The following is a 15217-nucleotide window of genomic DNA, read 5'->3' on the forward strand; positions in this document are numbered from 1 at the left end:
CCAATGACCACAATGCCATTCAGCTGCAGCAACGTTCACCATATTCAGCAATATAAGATCAGTAATATAAAGTAACTATAGTATCAGAATTTTCTAACTCAATTAGCAAGTGTTAGAGCCCAACCCACTGGATTATCATAGCCTACTGGGCTTTGTCTTACATCTAATGCAAGAGGGTGCACAACGCAAGTTTATTTGCTTTTAGATTGATGGAGTTATCATTGTCATCCTGCACTCAAAGTTCATAGAACATGCATGCTCTCATCTGTGTGCCCATAGGCATGCTGTTTATTTATTTATTTATTTTATTGTGTTTAGGCGCATTGGTGACATTGTGTCGCATTGGTGCGACTCAGCAACAAAATAAGTACCTGATTTAAATTTGGCAGCCACCCCCTCAAAGTTGTCTAGTCACCTTGCAGCAATGCTTCCAGGACTCCTGCACTGCTTTGAGATAGCCTACTTCTTTGAGGAAAAAGTCCTGTGTTCCATCTGGGATTTCTTAGACTGTCAAAACTGTGACCCTTCCTCTTGAACTTCATCTTGGGGAGGAGGAATTCGCAGGGAGCAGAATCCAGTCAGTAGTGGTGGCAGGGTATGAATCCAGGAGTGGTGGTGAATATGGCATTGACTTGTTTATTGCTTGGTAGGTTACGCCCGAAATATACTCATTCATTTAGAGACAAAGTAGTCCTACAATTTCTTTGAACCATGCGCATTTTCCCGCCCATAGAGAGTAAATGCACTTGGTTCTGACTACGCTTGGGTCGTTAAAATAGGGCCCTAGCGCCATCTTGTGGTCATCCAAAGACACACCCTGGATAAAAGAGGCACAGTGTATTATTTAGTGTAATATACTGGAGCTGATAGGCCTTACATCAGATAGTCAGACAGACTTACAGTTAGGAACACAATTATTCACACACAATATGTTTGTTCTGACTGAAAATGACACTGCCACATGCCAAAAGGTTGTAAGACAATGTGGGAGAAACATGGAATAATCATCTTCAATCATCAATCAATTAATCTTTTTTATTTTTTTAATGAAAAATGGCATGTCCAAATATTTTTCATACCCTTTTTAAATAAAAATCAGTGGAAACGTCTTTATTTGCATTCACAGCTTTCAAAATGGTTCTTATACATACCAAGCCTCTCCATGTCTCCACAATGATTTTAGACCGCACCTTTTTAGCAGCAATCCGGGTTTTGAGGCAGGAACGATTATTTACAATCACTTTGGCCACTTTTTTGACAGATTGAGGTTGACTCTGGCTGGGCCACTCTAAAATGTTGATATTGTTCTCTGTTAGCCATTTCTTGCCTTGTTTGGCTGTATGTTTTGAATCAGAGCGTGGTTTAATGGTTCAACGCTGCCTATTGTGGCAGGTCTCTCAGCAGACTGTCTGATCTTTTTCTCCAAAAATCTTAATGTAGCCCCATGTTTTAGTGTTACCATTTACTTTGAGAAGTTTACCAGGTCCCATTGTCTGAAAAACACCCAAACTGACACCCAAATCTGAACAAACATATTGGTCAAGAGAAAATCAACATTAAATCAATATTTGCCAGGGCTATGAATAATTTTGTTCCTAACTGTAGTTCTCATCACTCCTCTGAGAGCATCTTATGTTGCAGCCTTTTTGGACTATTTTAAGTTCCCTTTTGTCTGACAACAAATAGGTAAGTGACATTGCCTTTTGACTACAGTATAGGCCTACTTATACTGTATACCTGCAAGTATAGCGCAAAATGTATGTTTTGACATGGTCATCATCTATCTCAGAATTGGACTACGTCAGTAAGGTTACTGCCTGCCACAAGTTGGATTCTCAGCTCACATCCCTATAAAGACAGTTTTACACATATCCTAAAATGTATATCATTTTATCATGATTTAGGGCTTTTGAAATGCATGCAACATTTCATAAAACACTGAATTGTTTCAAGCAAAGGTCTTCATAGAAAACACACTTGAACATTTGACATAATGTTGCAGAACACTTTAATAAGCGGCATGCCTTTCTCTTAAAAATTAAACATCCAACTAGATATATATAGACAGATATGTATAGATATGTATCCCTATACTACATGCTATTGTAGTGATGCAAGTTTGCTGTTTTTGTTTCTGAACACTGGCTCCAAGTGACACTGTTTATGATGGAATGATTAAATGTTAAACATGTTTTATCTCTTTAATGAACAATGTTTCATAAAAGACAATTTTCCTTTTTTAACAAATGTGTTTTATTGTGGAAGCCACTAAGGAAGTTCTTAAATAAATCATGTGAAAACTGCAAAACACACAAATAATAAATACATTTGTGATAAATCTATGCAAAGCACAGCATAGACTTGATTGGCCTCTGAATGTAGGAATGTGTGAGCGAGGATGTTATTTTGACTAGGGTTGCATCTAAACTGACATTCAGTGGTCTTTGGCATGACCTTAACACTTCTGTGTTCACAATAGTGCTTACTAAAGATTACCTGGTACATTGGAACCAGTGAATGTCACACATAAATATAAAATGTCTAATGTACCAGTCTGAGGACACCAGCCCAGTGAGCATGAGGGACACATTTCAAAGCAGAAGTATTGTGGCCTCACTGCAGTGCCTGAACAGACTACACTGGAGATCAGAGAAGATACTGCTTTGTGCGTGGTAACGATGTTGCGATGTTGGAGACCTTCTAGCCGGCGAGACCGAAAGACGTTGTGTCCAGTGGAGGAGAGTCAGATGTTCAGTCTTTCTTTTTGCCTCGTCTGAAAAGTCTCCGCACCATACCAGTGTATTTTGACACACAAATCATCATTCCAGGTAGAAGCAAGATGAATGTGACTGCAAAAAGGGGAAAAAAAAAAACCTCTAATATAGACTTAATCCCAACAAATATGTCTGAAAACAGTCATGTTAAAATTTTAATTGGCATAAGTGTTTTGATAACAGCCCTTACCCACCATTTATTCATTTGTAAGACTATCTGAATCCAGCTAAAAACAATCTAATGAAAAGATCTTCAAGATGATTGACTTCACCTCTGAAAGTTCAACAGTACTTACCAATCAGATGCGTCAACAGGAGGTTATGGACCTGCTGTCCAACCCATGCCATCCCCAGCAGAGCACTTATGACTAACAGGAAGTACTGAACAGGGAAGATCGTTCACATTTAACACATTTCACAGCCCCACATAACAGTCAGGAAACAGTCAAGAGCTTTGAGCTCATTTTACAAACTTGGAATAAAACCTTAAATTACATTGATAACATGTTAACAGTTTACATTCAATTTACCGTCTTTGGTCTCCTGTCCTTGAAGTTAAAAAAGCCTTTCCAAAAATCAGTGAAGCGATGGTATGTCTTCACCAGACTTATGCATATCTCATGGAAACGCTGTTGTCCAGACATCCTGCTAGTGAGAGAATAATAACAATAACCATACCATATAGATAATGCACAGGTATCTGCAGGGTGAATCTGCCATATTGTAGCCTATTCCCTTCCAAATCACAATATTTCACTGGTTTAAGAAATTAAACTGAGCTGACTGAGAAACTACACACTCGCTATGACGTACAGTAAATATATATCCCGGCGCAGTGAGCTGCCTGCAACAACAGCGGCGCTCGGGGAGCAGTGAGGGGTTAGGTGCTCAAGAGCACTTCAGCCGCGCCTACTGGTCGGGGTTCGAACCGGCAACCCTCCGGTTCCAAGTCCAAAGCGCTAACCAGTAGGCCACGGCTGCCCCAGTATGTCGTCACACAAGGTATAGGCTACTATGTCCAGTCTGTCAGATAACCTTAGGCTTGTAGCATCATCAGAAGTAGACTACTTTTAATCATACATACAGCTATTCGCAGTTCTCCATTTATATATATAAATGGAGAACTGCGAATAGCTGTATGTATGGCCTATATTGTAAACAATAATACAATAATGTTGAATATAACATACCACTGATTTGATCCAAAGATCTTAGAGGCAACTATGGGCACCAAATAGTCAGCCAGACTTAGTATCACTATACTACTCGAAACTCCAGTCAGCACTGATGGGTCCAGGTAATACAGTGACCTAAGGACACATACAATACGGTTACCTATCATGTGTAGGACAACAGAAAACAAGAGAATTTCTGGCACATTTGTCCAACTGAACTGCGTAGGATGTTTTCAACAGTCCCCACGTGATTATTGTAGTGGGTATGCGATTGACGTAAACTTACAAAAAGAATGCGGTGGTGAACCCAATCAGTGCAAGTGGGAACCACGGCTTTTGCCACCGCAGCACCTGATCCACAGCCAGTATCACCTCTCTCCATCCCTGCAAATGTTGTTCTAGTTGGGCCGTTTCCTGAGCCTTGTAAACATACCAAATACATCCTCAATGAACTGTGATCAAGCGTTTCACCACATGTCACATCATGCCATGAGCTTCGACATGAAAACCAGAGTGGTTTGACACGTTTCGAAGCCAATCATCAAACCCTTTTAAGGCTACGCTCGCTCCGTTGAACATGGAATACGGAAAGCGCAAACGGATTGGTTAAGATACGATGCTATTGCCTTGTATGATTTTAATAGAATGCATAGTATTTTGGAATCTAACCTAGTTTGTCTTTTTGATCCGTTAGTTGGTTATCCGATATAGAAGGTCCTAGACATCATAACAATCAAGTCCGACGACGCTAAGACAAAACGATTTAAACGATTTCTATAGGCCTAGATTTTCCATAGCAAAGCTATCATATGAAATTTCCCCTTACAGACAAGCTTTGTTATAAGTGATATCATACCTGCAGTGGTGTGCTGTGATCGCTTGCTTCTGCCATTGTTAAATACAGCACTCCTTCATCTCAAATGCGCATGCAATATCTACGTGTTTTCTTCCAGCTGCTCAGGAAATGGTAACATGAGCTCTCGCCTATCATACTATGGCAAGTCATTTTACCATGTATTTGGTCATTCTGGACATCAAACATTGTGGATATTTGAAATTAGAAAACTATAAACTTGAATGGCAAAGTGATTATGGACATAAATGGTGAAAGGAAGAGCTTTCATGACTTCTGTTTTTGTAACAGTAAGGATATATATTTTTTAAAACATTCACAAGAAACTGATATTTCAAATTGGTCAAAAAGAAAAGATACTAGGTGGAAGATGATTGAAGTTGAGATGTGTTGATGTTTGGTGAAGAAACTCTGTGGGGCACAGAGTAAATTAATAGACGCCAGAAGAGTGTTTTACACCGTCTCTCAAACACAACAGGAACAATTGTATAGGGACGCTGCGGTGCTGGACACACACCACTGCACTTGAGCTATGTCTTCAGTTAGAACATTTTAAAAAGTAAAGTATGTTCCCATGAACCTCATCTTTTAAATAAATTATTACAATTTTGGAATGAGTTATATTGGACCCCCCCCCAGGATGTTGGGACACTAAAAATGTGGTGTAGACAAAACAGGATTTCACCTTGTAGAGAGAGGTGTGGTTTGATTAAATGTTAAACCAGCTTGCCATATTAAGGCTACTCTCTCTTAAATCACCTGTTCATTTTAAAAAATCACACAATAACTATCAAATGTCTTGCAATATTTCAACAAATTGAAAGGACTAATTTCAGCTATGGCATTCCTGTGTCATAGGTTAGGTCATATGATGGAATCCAGACAGGGTTAGAACGTCATTAGGATTTTCTCACAAGATTCACAGTATTGAAGAGTACAATAAGTCCTGTGCCCAGGGTGATATGTGACTTAGGCAAATAACATTTATTGTCAATAATTTGATCTGCTCCTAGTGAGTATGTAATATGCTTTATGACCACAAAACACAATAATCTGATTCACAAATTTGTGAACATCTGTGTGGATCCTTTAACTGAAACGGACCAGTGAAGTCAGAGCTCTACCACAGTGCCAGGCATTCCTTTCTTCTGACCCACAGCCATTACCCGCATAACAGGAATAGCAGCCTCTTGTGGACTTAGATGCATTGCAAGAGATGTCCATTTCAGCTCTGGTTGATTACCAGAAGTACTATACACTCAAAACCAGAACATGTTATTCAGAATGAAATGTGAAAATGTGCTTAAAAGCTGTCACTTTATTAGTTGTCAACGTATATGATAAATATTGCAAGAATATATTGATAAATAATATTACATAGAATATCTATAATATATAATATCTGAAATATAATATCTGAAATACTAGACACATAAAACATTTCAGGTAAATACCAGTTTAGTACAAAGAGCCCTCAATACTTTGAGCTTGTCATTTGTATCCCACTCATTTCAAAGCAATGCCCCTAACAAAAAGAACAACAAAAAATAACTTACTCGAAATCCCATTCAACATGTTTACTTCTGTTTCAGGTTGTTGCCTCACTTTAAAGTACAATGTTGAATTTTCTCAAATCTTCAAATGGAAGACATTTTAGAAACACCTCTACCTAGCATGCACATTGCAAAAATAAGAACAAATTGCACATGCGTGTATTCAACATTGACGGCTAACAGTTGAACTTTATCGCGGCATGCAGTGCCATGTTGTCACATTAGACAAAACAAATCTCAGTGATGCGCGTATGCTAGCACTTTAGTAGTATTGCGGATCAATTAGCCACCCGCCACGCTGAGAGGAGGAACAGCTGAGGGGGGCTGAAGGATTGCTGTGGTGCTCAAGGCAGTGCCCTCTTCAACTAGTGCCTCAGATCTAACTTTGCCTTTGTACTTCCAAAACCCGGCCACTGAACTCAACTACCTAAACTTGAGCTTGAGTTTATGAAATATACAAATAAACATACTGTACTATGATGGTTCCGTAAGACAAAAGAAAAATGAGAGGTGCATTTAAGGAGCACCGTCATTGGATTGAAGTATTTTGCAGACATGGTACTGTAACAAGTTAAAGGGACTCCTTCCCTTTATGGAGAACACTCCTTCCCTTTATGGAGAACACACCTTCCCTTTATGGAGAACACACGGCGGAGCCAGGAGAGCGCGCGAGCACAGAAACCCAGCGCAGAACCAGCGGTCAGGACACGGAACGTTGGAGCACAGACGGAATGATGAGGAGGATCAGGAGAGCGTTCTATCTGAGCCACATCTAAATAGTGTGAGGGATGCCCACGGAAATGCCACTGCTACACCTGCGCCTCTTAACCCCCGCTGCCCACGATGCTGATGGCGTGGCCGTCGCGCCTGGGGTCCAGACCCAGCTTCTGGAGGTCCAGACCCATGCTGGCCAACACCTGGAGCAGCGTTAGCTCCTGCTGCGAGGCCTGGTCGATGAGGGCAGGGCATGTGGGGTTGCACTGAGGCCAGTGGCAGTTATCGATCAGGTGGAAGGGGCAGCCCTTGACCGGTGTCTTGCTGTTTTTGTTGGCCTCCTGCAGACTCTTGTCCCAGCACTGAAGCGCTCGTGAGAGAGACGTGCCCTTCACCTGGAAATCCATCCAGTTACTGAAAAAAAAGGAATGAAAAAACAAAATGAGAAAAAAGTGATCAAATGACAAACAATGTTAAAAAGCCGTGCCGAACTGATCCAATTTACATCTGGACTTTGATGTGGTCACCGCTTAACCCCCTCCTAAGTTCTAACGGCTTGGGATTGAGTTACAAAACACCACAAACAAACCTCTCAGATGTACTCCTGACACCCCAAAAATCCCACCTCGTGCGTGACCTCACCCTCATGGTTCACCGCGCTCACCGGAGCACACCTCAGGCCATGGGAACGGCCCGACCCCCCGGCCCCTCTGCCCCACATGCCGTGCACAGCACCGCGGAGGGGACGGCCAGGGCGGTGACTGATAGCTTTGTGAAAGTGTGAAGTGGCATTTGGTGACATCCAGAATGCGCTGTGATGGACGAGTGGACCAAACGGGGAGCATGAGCTCATCCAGGAGGGATGGCACTACAGGGGCGCTGGGCAGGGATGAGGGGCGAGGTGGGGAGAGCACACAGGGCCACTTGTCTGTGCTACACACGGTCACATGTGTGTGTGTGTGGTGCACCAGTTCAGTCGTCTGTGCTGCACACGGTCACATGTGTGTGTGTGTGGTGCACCAGTTCAGTCGTCTGTACTACACAAGTTCAGTCGTCTGTGCTGCACACGTTCACACGTGTCTGTGGTACACTAGTTCAGGTGTCTGTAGTACATACGTTAAGGCGTCTGTGGTACACACGTTCAGGTGTCTGTGGTACACTAGTTCAGGTGTCTGTAGTACACATGTTCAGGTGTCTGTGGTACACACGTTCAGGTGTCTGTGGTACACTAGTTCAGGTGTCTGTGGTACACTAGTTCAGGTGTCTGTGGTACAAACGTTCAGGTGTCTGTGGTACACATGTTCAGGTGTCTGTGGTACACATGTTCAGGTGTCCTTACCTTTTGGTGATCAGTGTGTGGGACAGGCAAGATGGAGCAAACACAGCCCTAAAGGGAGCACAGCAACGTCAACTCAACACTGAGGAGGGGAACACACTATGGGAAACGTAAAAACAAAAGAACAAAATAATCTCTCCTGAGGGTCAGGCCACTTACGTGACATCCTTGAGTGAGTTCTTCAGCTCCCTGCCGAGATTTTGCATGTAGGTCCACTGCTGGTCCGAGAGAGTCTGACCCCCTATATAGATGTTCTCCACGCGCAACTGCTCCTCGTCAAACAGCCACTGGACCACGAACAGCGGTGCTGCGGGTCACAAGTCTTTGTTACAGTATGTCACTCGCTCCTCAGCTCCTCAGCACGCGGCGGCCATAATAGCAGAGGTCATTTTAAGAAAGCGGCTGCTATTGTGGTGAATGACTGTGATTTATTGGGACTCACGGGTCAAGGAGGAGTAGACTTTGTGTCCAAAAAAGCACTGCCATTCCTCGCCTCGTTTGTACTGCTGCCGACACTTCTCCGGGATATTTCCGCTCCATAACCTAAACAGCACAGGGGGAAAGGCCACCTGTTCAAAATAGCTTCAAAACAAAACGCATGTTCAACCAAGTCCAGGTCACGGTGATCTCGGTGCTTTTTTACCGCAGTCCCTTCTTTATGGCGTCCACCGGAGAGCAGGACACTCCGTCGGAGCACTCCAGGACTTTCTGCTGCCGGCCCTCCAGAAACCATCCCGAGTCCACCAGCCCTCGCACCTGAGCTTCACCCCCAAGCTGCTCCAGCTGACTGGAAACCTTCTCAATGTTCAACAGCACACCTGTCCCCCCCGCACTACACCCCAAGGGTGCATAGGTGAAGTTAGTCCAGCTTTACATGTAGTGTGCTCACCAACAGACGTTTATGCTAGACAATCATTTATTAGCAGTAGTCTTTATTAGTAGTATTATGTTGATTGGCTTTAAAATAATGAAAAAGTAATAGAGAGCAGTTTAAATACTTAATACCATTGGGTGCTTATTACGTTAACCTAGAGGCATGTCCCCCTACATGCTATTGGTCCACTCCTATAGACATTTCGTCACTGTCTATGTTGACGCATCTTCCAGTAAACATATTATGGAAGACAACAGGATGTGCTGAGAATAGTCAGTGTCAGTGTTATGTGTGGGGCTTCAAACAAGGACAATGCAGGAGGATAAGGTTTCAGTCAGCAGTGATTTAGTGGCTGGGAGGCTATTGCTCAGGGCATCTTATTATATATGCTAAATGTGCCCTGACATGCCAGCTCTTTGGGCTATTAGTATCTGTTATCTATCTCTACAGAGCTGTCGGTGCCAGTTAAGTGAGGGGGCAGGAGTTTACCTTGTGCCGGCAAGCATAACAACTTTGGCCTGTTTTATTCCTTTGGTGGTGAGGTCTTTGATCACCTCTCGTATGACGAGGGAGCCCATGAATGTGTAATCCACTGAAGGAAGCACACACAGGAGGCACAAGTTATGCATCTCTGTAAACATGCCTATGGGCCATACCTATAAACACATTCATACTGTATATACATTTGTGCACTGGAACCTAATGCACTGAAACATACAATTTTCTCTCTCTCTAGATGTGTACACTTGCCTGAGTCTTTTCCTTTTTCTTTGGGCTTTGTTGTCTTGGAGCCACTCCACACATCACTAGTACAGTAAGGAATAAACCTAAATATGGCACAGACAACACACACACACACACACACACACACACACACACACACACACACACACACACACACACACACACACACACACACACACGCACACACACACAGACACAGACACAGACAAACACACACATACACTTAGTTTCATAATGATACTTTCAAATCCACTTCAGTCTTACTTAATCAAGTAAGTCAAATTGAGACGGGAGCAGCACACTCACACAATGTTGGCGTTATACCAGTGAGGGTTTTCTTCAGTTTGCGGGGACAGAATTCCAGTCCCTGTTAAATGACAGAACACATCCGCTCTATACTGGGCATTCTGAGGCATCTGTCAGTGCGCTAGGTTCTGGACGGCACATGCCTTACCTTTGCGTGTCTGGGGCCAGTCGGTGGAGCTCATCAGTCGAGGAGTATTTTTATACCTGGAATCACAGGTGTCTTTGTTGTAACAGCACCAACCACCTAAAAATAAGACACTAATATTAGCCTCATATTCTCACCTGCTGGGGGGAGCACAGGCGCTCGGTGAATGAGCTGCGCTAATCTAGGGAATCCACTTGCTCCTACACCTGCTGCATTCACCTGGCTAACAAGTCTGCCTGGGCCTGCATATGGGTGGCCCAACTAGGTTTCTTTATGTAGAAACACAGCTCTCTCTCTCTCTCTCTCTCTCTCTCTCACACACACAGCTGCCCTGTCCTACCCGTGCTGGACAATCTGCATGCCCATTGGTTTCATAACCACACTGAGCAGGATGCCTGAACCCTGACATGATAAATCTGGTTGTGTACTGCAACAAAACAGGAATCATTAGGTCCATGGTACTGAAGTAACTAGTGGAAGCACAAACACATTAGAATGGTCAGTGTATTAAGAAGACATATTCCACACAGAGTGACTAAAACAGTACGGTAACAAATTAAAACATGTTAATGACAATTTATGTACAAATACAACTATAATAATGCACGTCCCAGTTAAAGGGAAATCCCTCAGCCCATCACACTTTCCATTGTTCAGAATTTTAGCAGTAATACATTCTTTAGCAGTAATACATTCATTATATCTATCTATCTATCTATCTATCTATCTATATAGAGTACAGTGTGTCTATATAGAGTACAGTGTGAAAATCAGACAGAGTTCTCTCTAAACTATTAATTATTATTGTTTGTTATTGTTTAAATTGAGTGACCACATGTTTTCCTTGTGACTAGGCTGATGACCACCACCACTACACTATATATATGAACAGGCTGAATGCAAGTGATGTTTATATGAGGCTGTTTCCAGAAAACGGCAAGAAAGAATGTAAATCCTACAGAGATGAGCACCAGTCAAAATAACACTGAGTGCAGCATTTAAGCATGTTGACTTCCACAGATAAAATTAACTGGTCAAGTTTTAAATACTCGCCCTCCAAAAATATCAGCCATCTCTTGCTCCCTTTGAACTCCTTTAGGTAAAACCTGTGGACGACAAATAAATATAGATTGAGTTATGAATGGATGACATAGCACTGACACATCCATATATGGGCATTTACAAATGTGTCACAGACAAACTCTAAACAAAACTGAAAAACCAAAGACAAATAACAATAACAACAATAACAACAAGTATGAGAGTTTTTTTAGCATGTTTGTCTCCTCTTTTGCAAGGGAACATTTCTAAAAGAGCAAAAATGTGGACAGCTAAATCATGTTTACAACTGACGTCTGCTAATGAGTACAATTTAAAACAAATGTCTACTTTTTTTCATATTTGAAATATATTCAGTATTTCAGAATTAAAAAAATGACATGAAAGTGCTCAATATGATGAATGAGAAGACACGAAAAGGCCAGAATGACATGAGGGCAGTTGGCAGGTCTGCTCTGTCCACCTCACCCTGCGGCCGTGCCGTCGTTGCAGGTGACCTGTGTGTTCTTGAGGAAGTGCAGCTTCATCTCGTCCGCTGCCTTGCTGCTGGAGGTGGTCTGGTGTGAGCTCCCGCGCCCCCCCGCGCCCGGCTCTCGACCGCCGTCGGCAGCATCATCATCATGCGCTCCATCTCCAGCCTGACTTCCAGCTCTTTTGGACGACTTTCCACTTGGCTTGGCGTTGTTTTTGTTCTGGCAGGAGATCCCTCCCAGCAGAAGTAGAAAAATGACATGATACAGTATCTTCATAGCAAATTCAGCTGGACCTCCCTGAAAACCACAGAAACATCCTTTTTTTTTGCTCAGACAGTTTTGCAAACAACGCCAAAAAAGTGTGTAACTGAGATGATGCTGAGTAGAACTGATACCATAACAACAGTAAACCAACATATACGTAGTAGCCTATAATAACTTATTATGAATATATATAAAATCAAAAATTATTTGTTTAATCAAACAAAGTTATCAGCACCTTTCCAAGTAATTCTTCCATTAAATGACAATAGAACTCAGTAAAAATCAAAAGATGGGTCTTGATTAAAAGTTTTCAAACACTTGGATAACAGTCGAAAATAAATGAATTCATCTGAGGTAAAAAAAAAGAATTGACAGCACACAAACCTGACTGATGCAGCCTTGGGATACGGTGAGCCACCCTGCAGTCTGCTGAGATGTGTGTGGGCAGTGGGCGGTGAGGCGGTTGGTGTGGACCTTTGGTTGAGGCGGAGGTGCGGAGCGATCTTTATAGTGGCACCATATGGATGCCGTTTCCCAGCATCGCCTTTGAGCTGGAGCCAGGTCTGGGCTGAGACTGATGACACACTGGGGCTGGACGCCGGATGCCGGAGAAAAAAGATAACACGTTTGTCCAGCCATATTTCAACAGCTCCCCCTCCCCACCTGACCTAGGCCAGCGCGGAGCCCTCCCTCCTCTAGGCCTGACTGGGCTTTGATTTAAACACCTACATGGCTGGCATAGCCACATAGCTCTTTAGCAGCATGGTATGTGGCTTTGGGTCAGTGGAGCACACACCTCCTGCACACCCTAACAATAAGTACCTCTTGCTCAGGGCAACGCGCAGTCTGCTCATGAATAGTGAGATACTCTATCTATCAACTATTGTGCTTAATTCACTAGTCATAATCACTTCACAGTTCTGTATACTGTTAACCCTTAAAGGTGTAGGTTTTTGAACGTTCTAAGTTCCGCAACAATTCAAGGTTCTAAAATTCTATGTTGAATTCAATGAACCCAGATATTCTTTAGAACGTTCATTTCCCAACATTCCAGTCACACCGGTGTGACGGTACTCCTTTAAGGGTTAAATCTAACAGCACTAATGACAAATGTGCCCACAACTGAATCAATGATTGTGTCATTTAATATTCCATGCTAGAAGAAATACATCTAGATTAGACATCGATTGGCAATAGATTAAAAGCAAGTAGAATAGGTTTAATATAACTCAGTGGATAAAGCCCTGTATACCCTTATGTTCAACTGATTTAAAGGCAAGGTTAAATGCAATGTTTTAAACCTAGTATCTCAAGTTTAAAAAAGATCTACATTTCAAAATACATGCATACTTTTGCAGTGCATGCATACTTTTACATACAGACTGCAAAACCTAATTGCCATGAAAATCCAGCATGCCAAAATAAATTCCCACACACTGAAGACCCATGTGCTTGTTACCTTCTGGTGTGTCCCCCAGGTTGGAGCTGAAGTCCGGGACAGGGGCAGGGGCAGGGGCAGGGGTTTGACAGAGTTGAGGAAGAAGCCGGGTATTTGAAACTGATCTGGGATGGCTTCGGGGTGACGTGCTGATCAGTTCAGTCAGGAGAGATCACGAGTCTAGCCTCTGAAATTCTCATCAATGAAATGTACACCATCCCAACGTGTCAATCAGGCCATTAATGAGTGCCTCTGTGGACTGGGGGAGTGGTGACACGGTGGCAGGCAGCAGGGCAGAGGATTCTGGGAGGAGCAGAGCTACCATACCTGGACTAACCCCCTCAGCACAGTGCAGTGCAGCGCAGCGCAGAGAGCCCCATCTCCACTGGAGCCCGGTGCTCAGGCTGAGGGGGTCACACAGGCATTCTCACCACTCAGATGCCGAGGCTCACAGCATGCCCTTTAGTCCCCCCTCATTTGCTGTCCTTCACACGATGTTGCAGCATGATTTTGGACACTGCAGCACAGGGTGCATGTGCACACACACACACGCACACATACACACACGCATACAAACACACGCACACAGGTGCGCATACGCACGCACGCACACACACTCACACACACACACACACACACACACACACACACACACACACACACGCACACAGGTGCGCATATGCACACACACACGCGCACACGCACACATACACACACATACACACGCACACAAATTCAGCATATAACATGAACATGAGACACAATACGTAACAAAAAGCGCATTTCAATGTGCTGAGATATTTGATGGCTAAATGCATTGAATGGACAGTTATTTTTATCCAACAACCATTCACAGATGTGGTAACAGCCTGAGCAAACACAAGATATTTTGAGGTTATTGTCTCTTGCAAAAGGTTCTATCTCGTTAAAGTGCTCTCAAAATGGAATGCCTAAAAATATGTTTATATCAATATAAAAACACTGTTTTTACAAGGTGACATTGTTTGCTGGATTTGATCTACTGAGCTTAAAAGGTTCTTCATTCTTTCGCTTTCTGAAAGCATGCAAACCCCTGCCTGTCTTCCGAGAAGTTCCTGCAACAATGTGTGAAACAGACCTTGAGTATAAGAATCTAAAAATTTGCTGTAAATCTATCACTTTTGTTTCTTCCCCTTTTCACTGAACTAGCCAGAACGTCTCGCGCAAAGCATTTCAATGGCATTGCTGATATTTTTCTTTGATATCTGATGTAACTGATGATAATTTGTGTGGAGGCTGGCAGCCTGTGTTGGGCTGTGGGATCAATAGCAAAGGTTGGCTAAAGGCTTCTGCTCCCTGTGGCTACTGCCGACAGTCTGAACGTGAAGCACCCATGTGAAAAATCACATGGGTGCATAGAGTGTAAAACCAATAGAAATGAAGATAAAGATGTAATCAAAACCATTAGATAACTAAGAAATTGTATCAACTGCTAAAAATAGAAAGAAGAGCTCTGTGCCCAACAAACCT

At 42.9% G+C, this 15217-nt stretch overlaps 2 protein-coding genes across 4 annotated transcripts; both read right to left on the reverse strand.

Annotated features, from left to right (window-relative positions):
• Window positions 1-1991: 1991 nt before the first annotated feature.
• On the reverse strand, window positions 1992-4940 carry LOC121718771 (ADP-ribosylation factor-like protein 6-interacting protein 1). 2 transcript variants are annotated; one of them, XM_042103929.1, is made up of 6 exons: window positions 4806-4940; window positions 4236-4369; window positions 3965-4084; window positions 3305-3419; window positions 3071-3155; window positions 1992-2849 (listed from the first exon to the last, which is right to left on the reverse strand). In XM_042103929.1, the coding sequence occupies exons 1-6, from the start codon at window positions 4839-4841 to the stop codon at window positions 2752-2754; spliced, it is 588 nt and encodes a 195-aa protein (XP_041959863.1). In that variant the 5' UTR covers window positions 4842-4940; the 3' UTR covers window positions 1992-2751. The 2 variants fall into 2 exon arrangements, with proteins under 2 accessions (XP_041959863.1, XP_041959862.1); XM_042103928.1 differs by having other exon boundaries at window positions 3305-3422.
• A 1302-nt stretch (window positions 4941-6242) lies between these two features.
• On the reverse strand, window positions 6243-13773 carry notum2 (notum pectinacetylesterase 2). Of its 2 annotated transcripts, XM_042103848.1 has the most exons (13): window positions 13730-13773; window positions 12655-12861; window positions 12002-12303; window positions 11528-11580; window positions 10478-10573; window positions 10330-10390; window positions 10030-10106; window positions 9769-9871; window positions 9049-9237; window positions 8848-8948; window positions 8565-8712; window positions 8409-8456; window positions 6243-7483 (listed from the first exon to the last, which is right to left on the reverse strand). In XM_042103848.1, exons 3-13 carry the CDS (start codon window positions 12280-12282, stop codon window positions 7180-7182), a joined length of 1461 nt encoding a protein of 486 aa, XP_041959782.1. In that variant the 5' UTR covers window positions 12283-12303; window positions 12655-12861; window positions 13730-13773; the 3' UTR covers window positions 6243-7179. The 2 variants fall into 2 exon arrangements, with proteins under 2 accessions (XP_041959782.1, XP_041959781.1); XM_042103847.1 differs by lacking the exon at window positions 13730-13773 and having other exon boundaries at window positions 12655-13063.
• Between the last annotated feature and the right edge of the window lie 1444 nt (window positions 13774-15217).

Source organism: Alosa sapidissima, chromosome 9 (genome assembly GCF_018492685.1).
Source record: "Alosa sapidissima isolate fAloSap1 chromosome 9, fAloSap1.pri, whole genome shotgun sequence".
NCBI classification, from domain to species: domain Eukaryota; kingdom Metazoa; phylum Chordata; class Actinopteri; order Clupeiformes; family Clupeidae; genus Alosa; species Alosa sapidissima.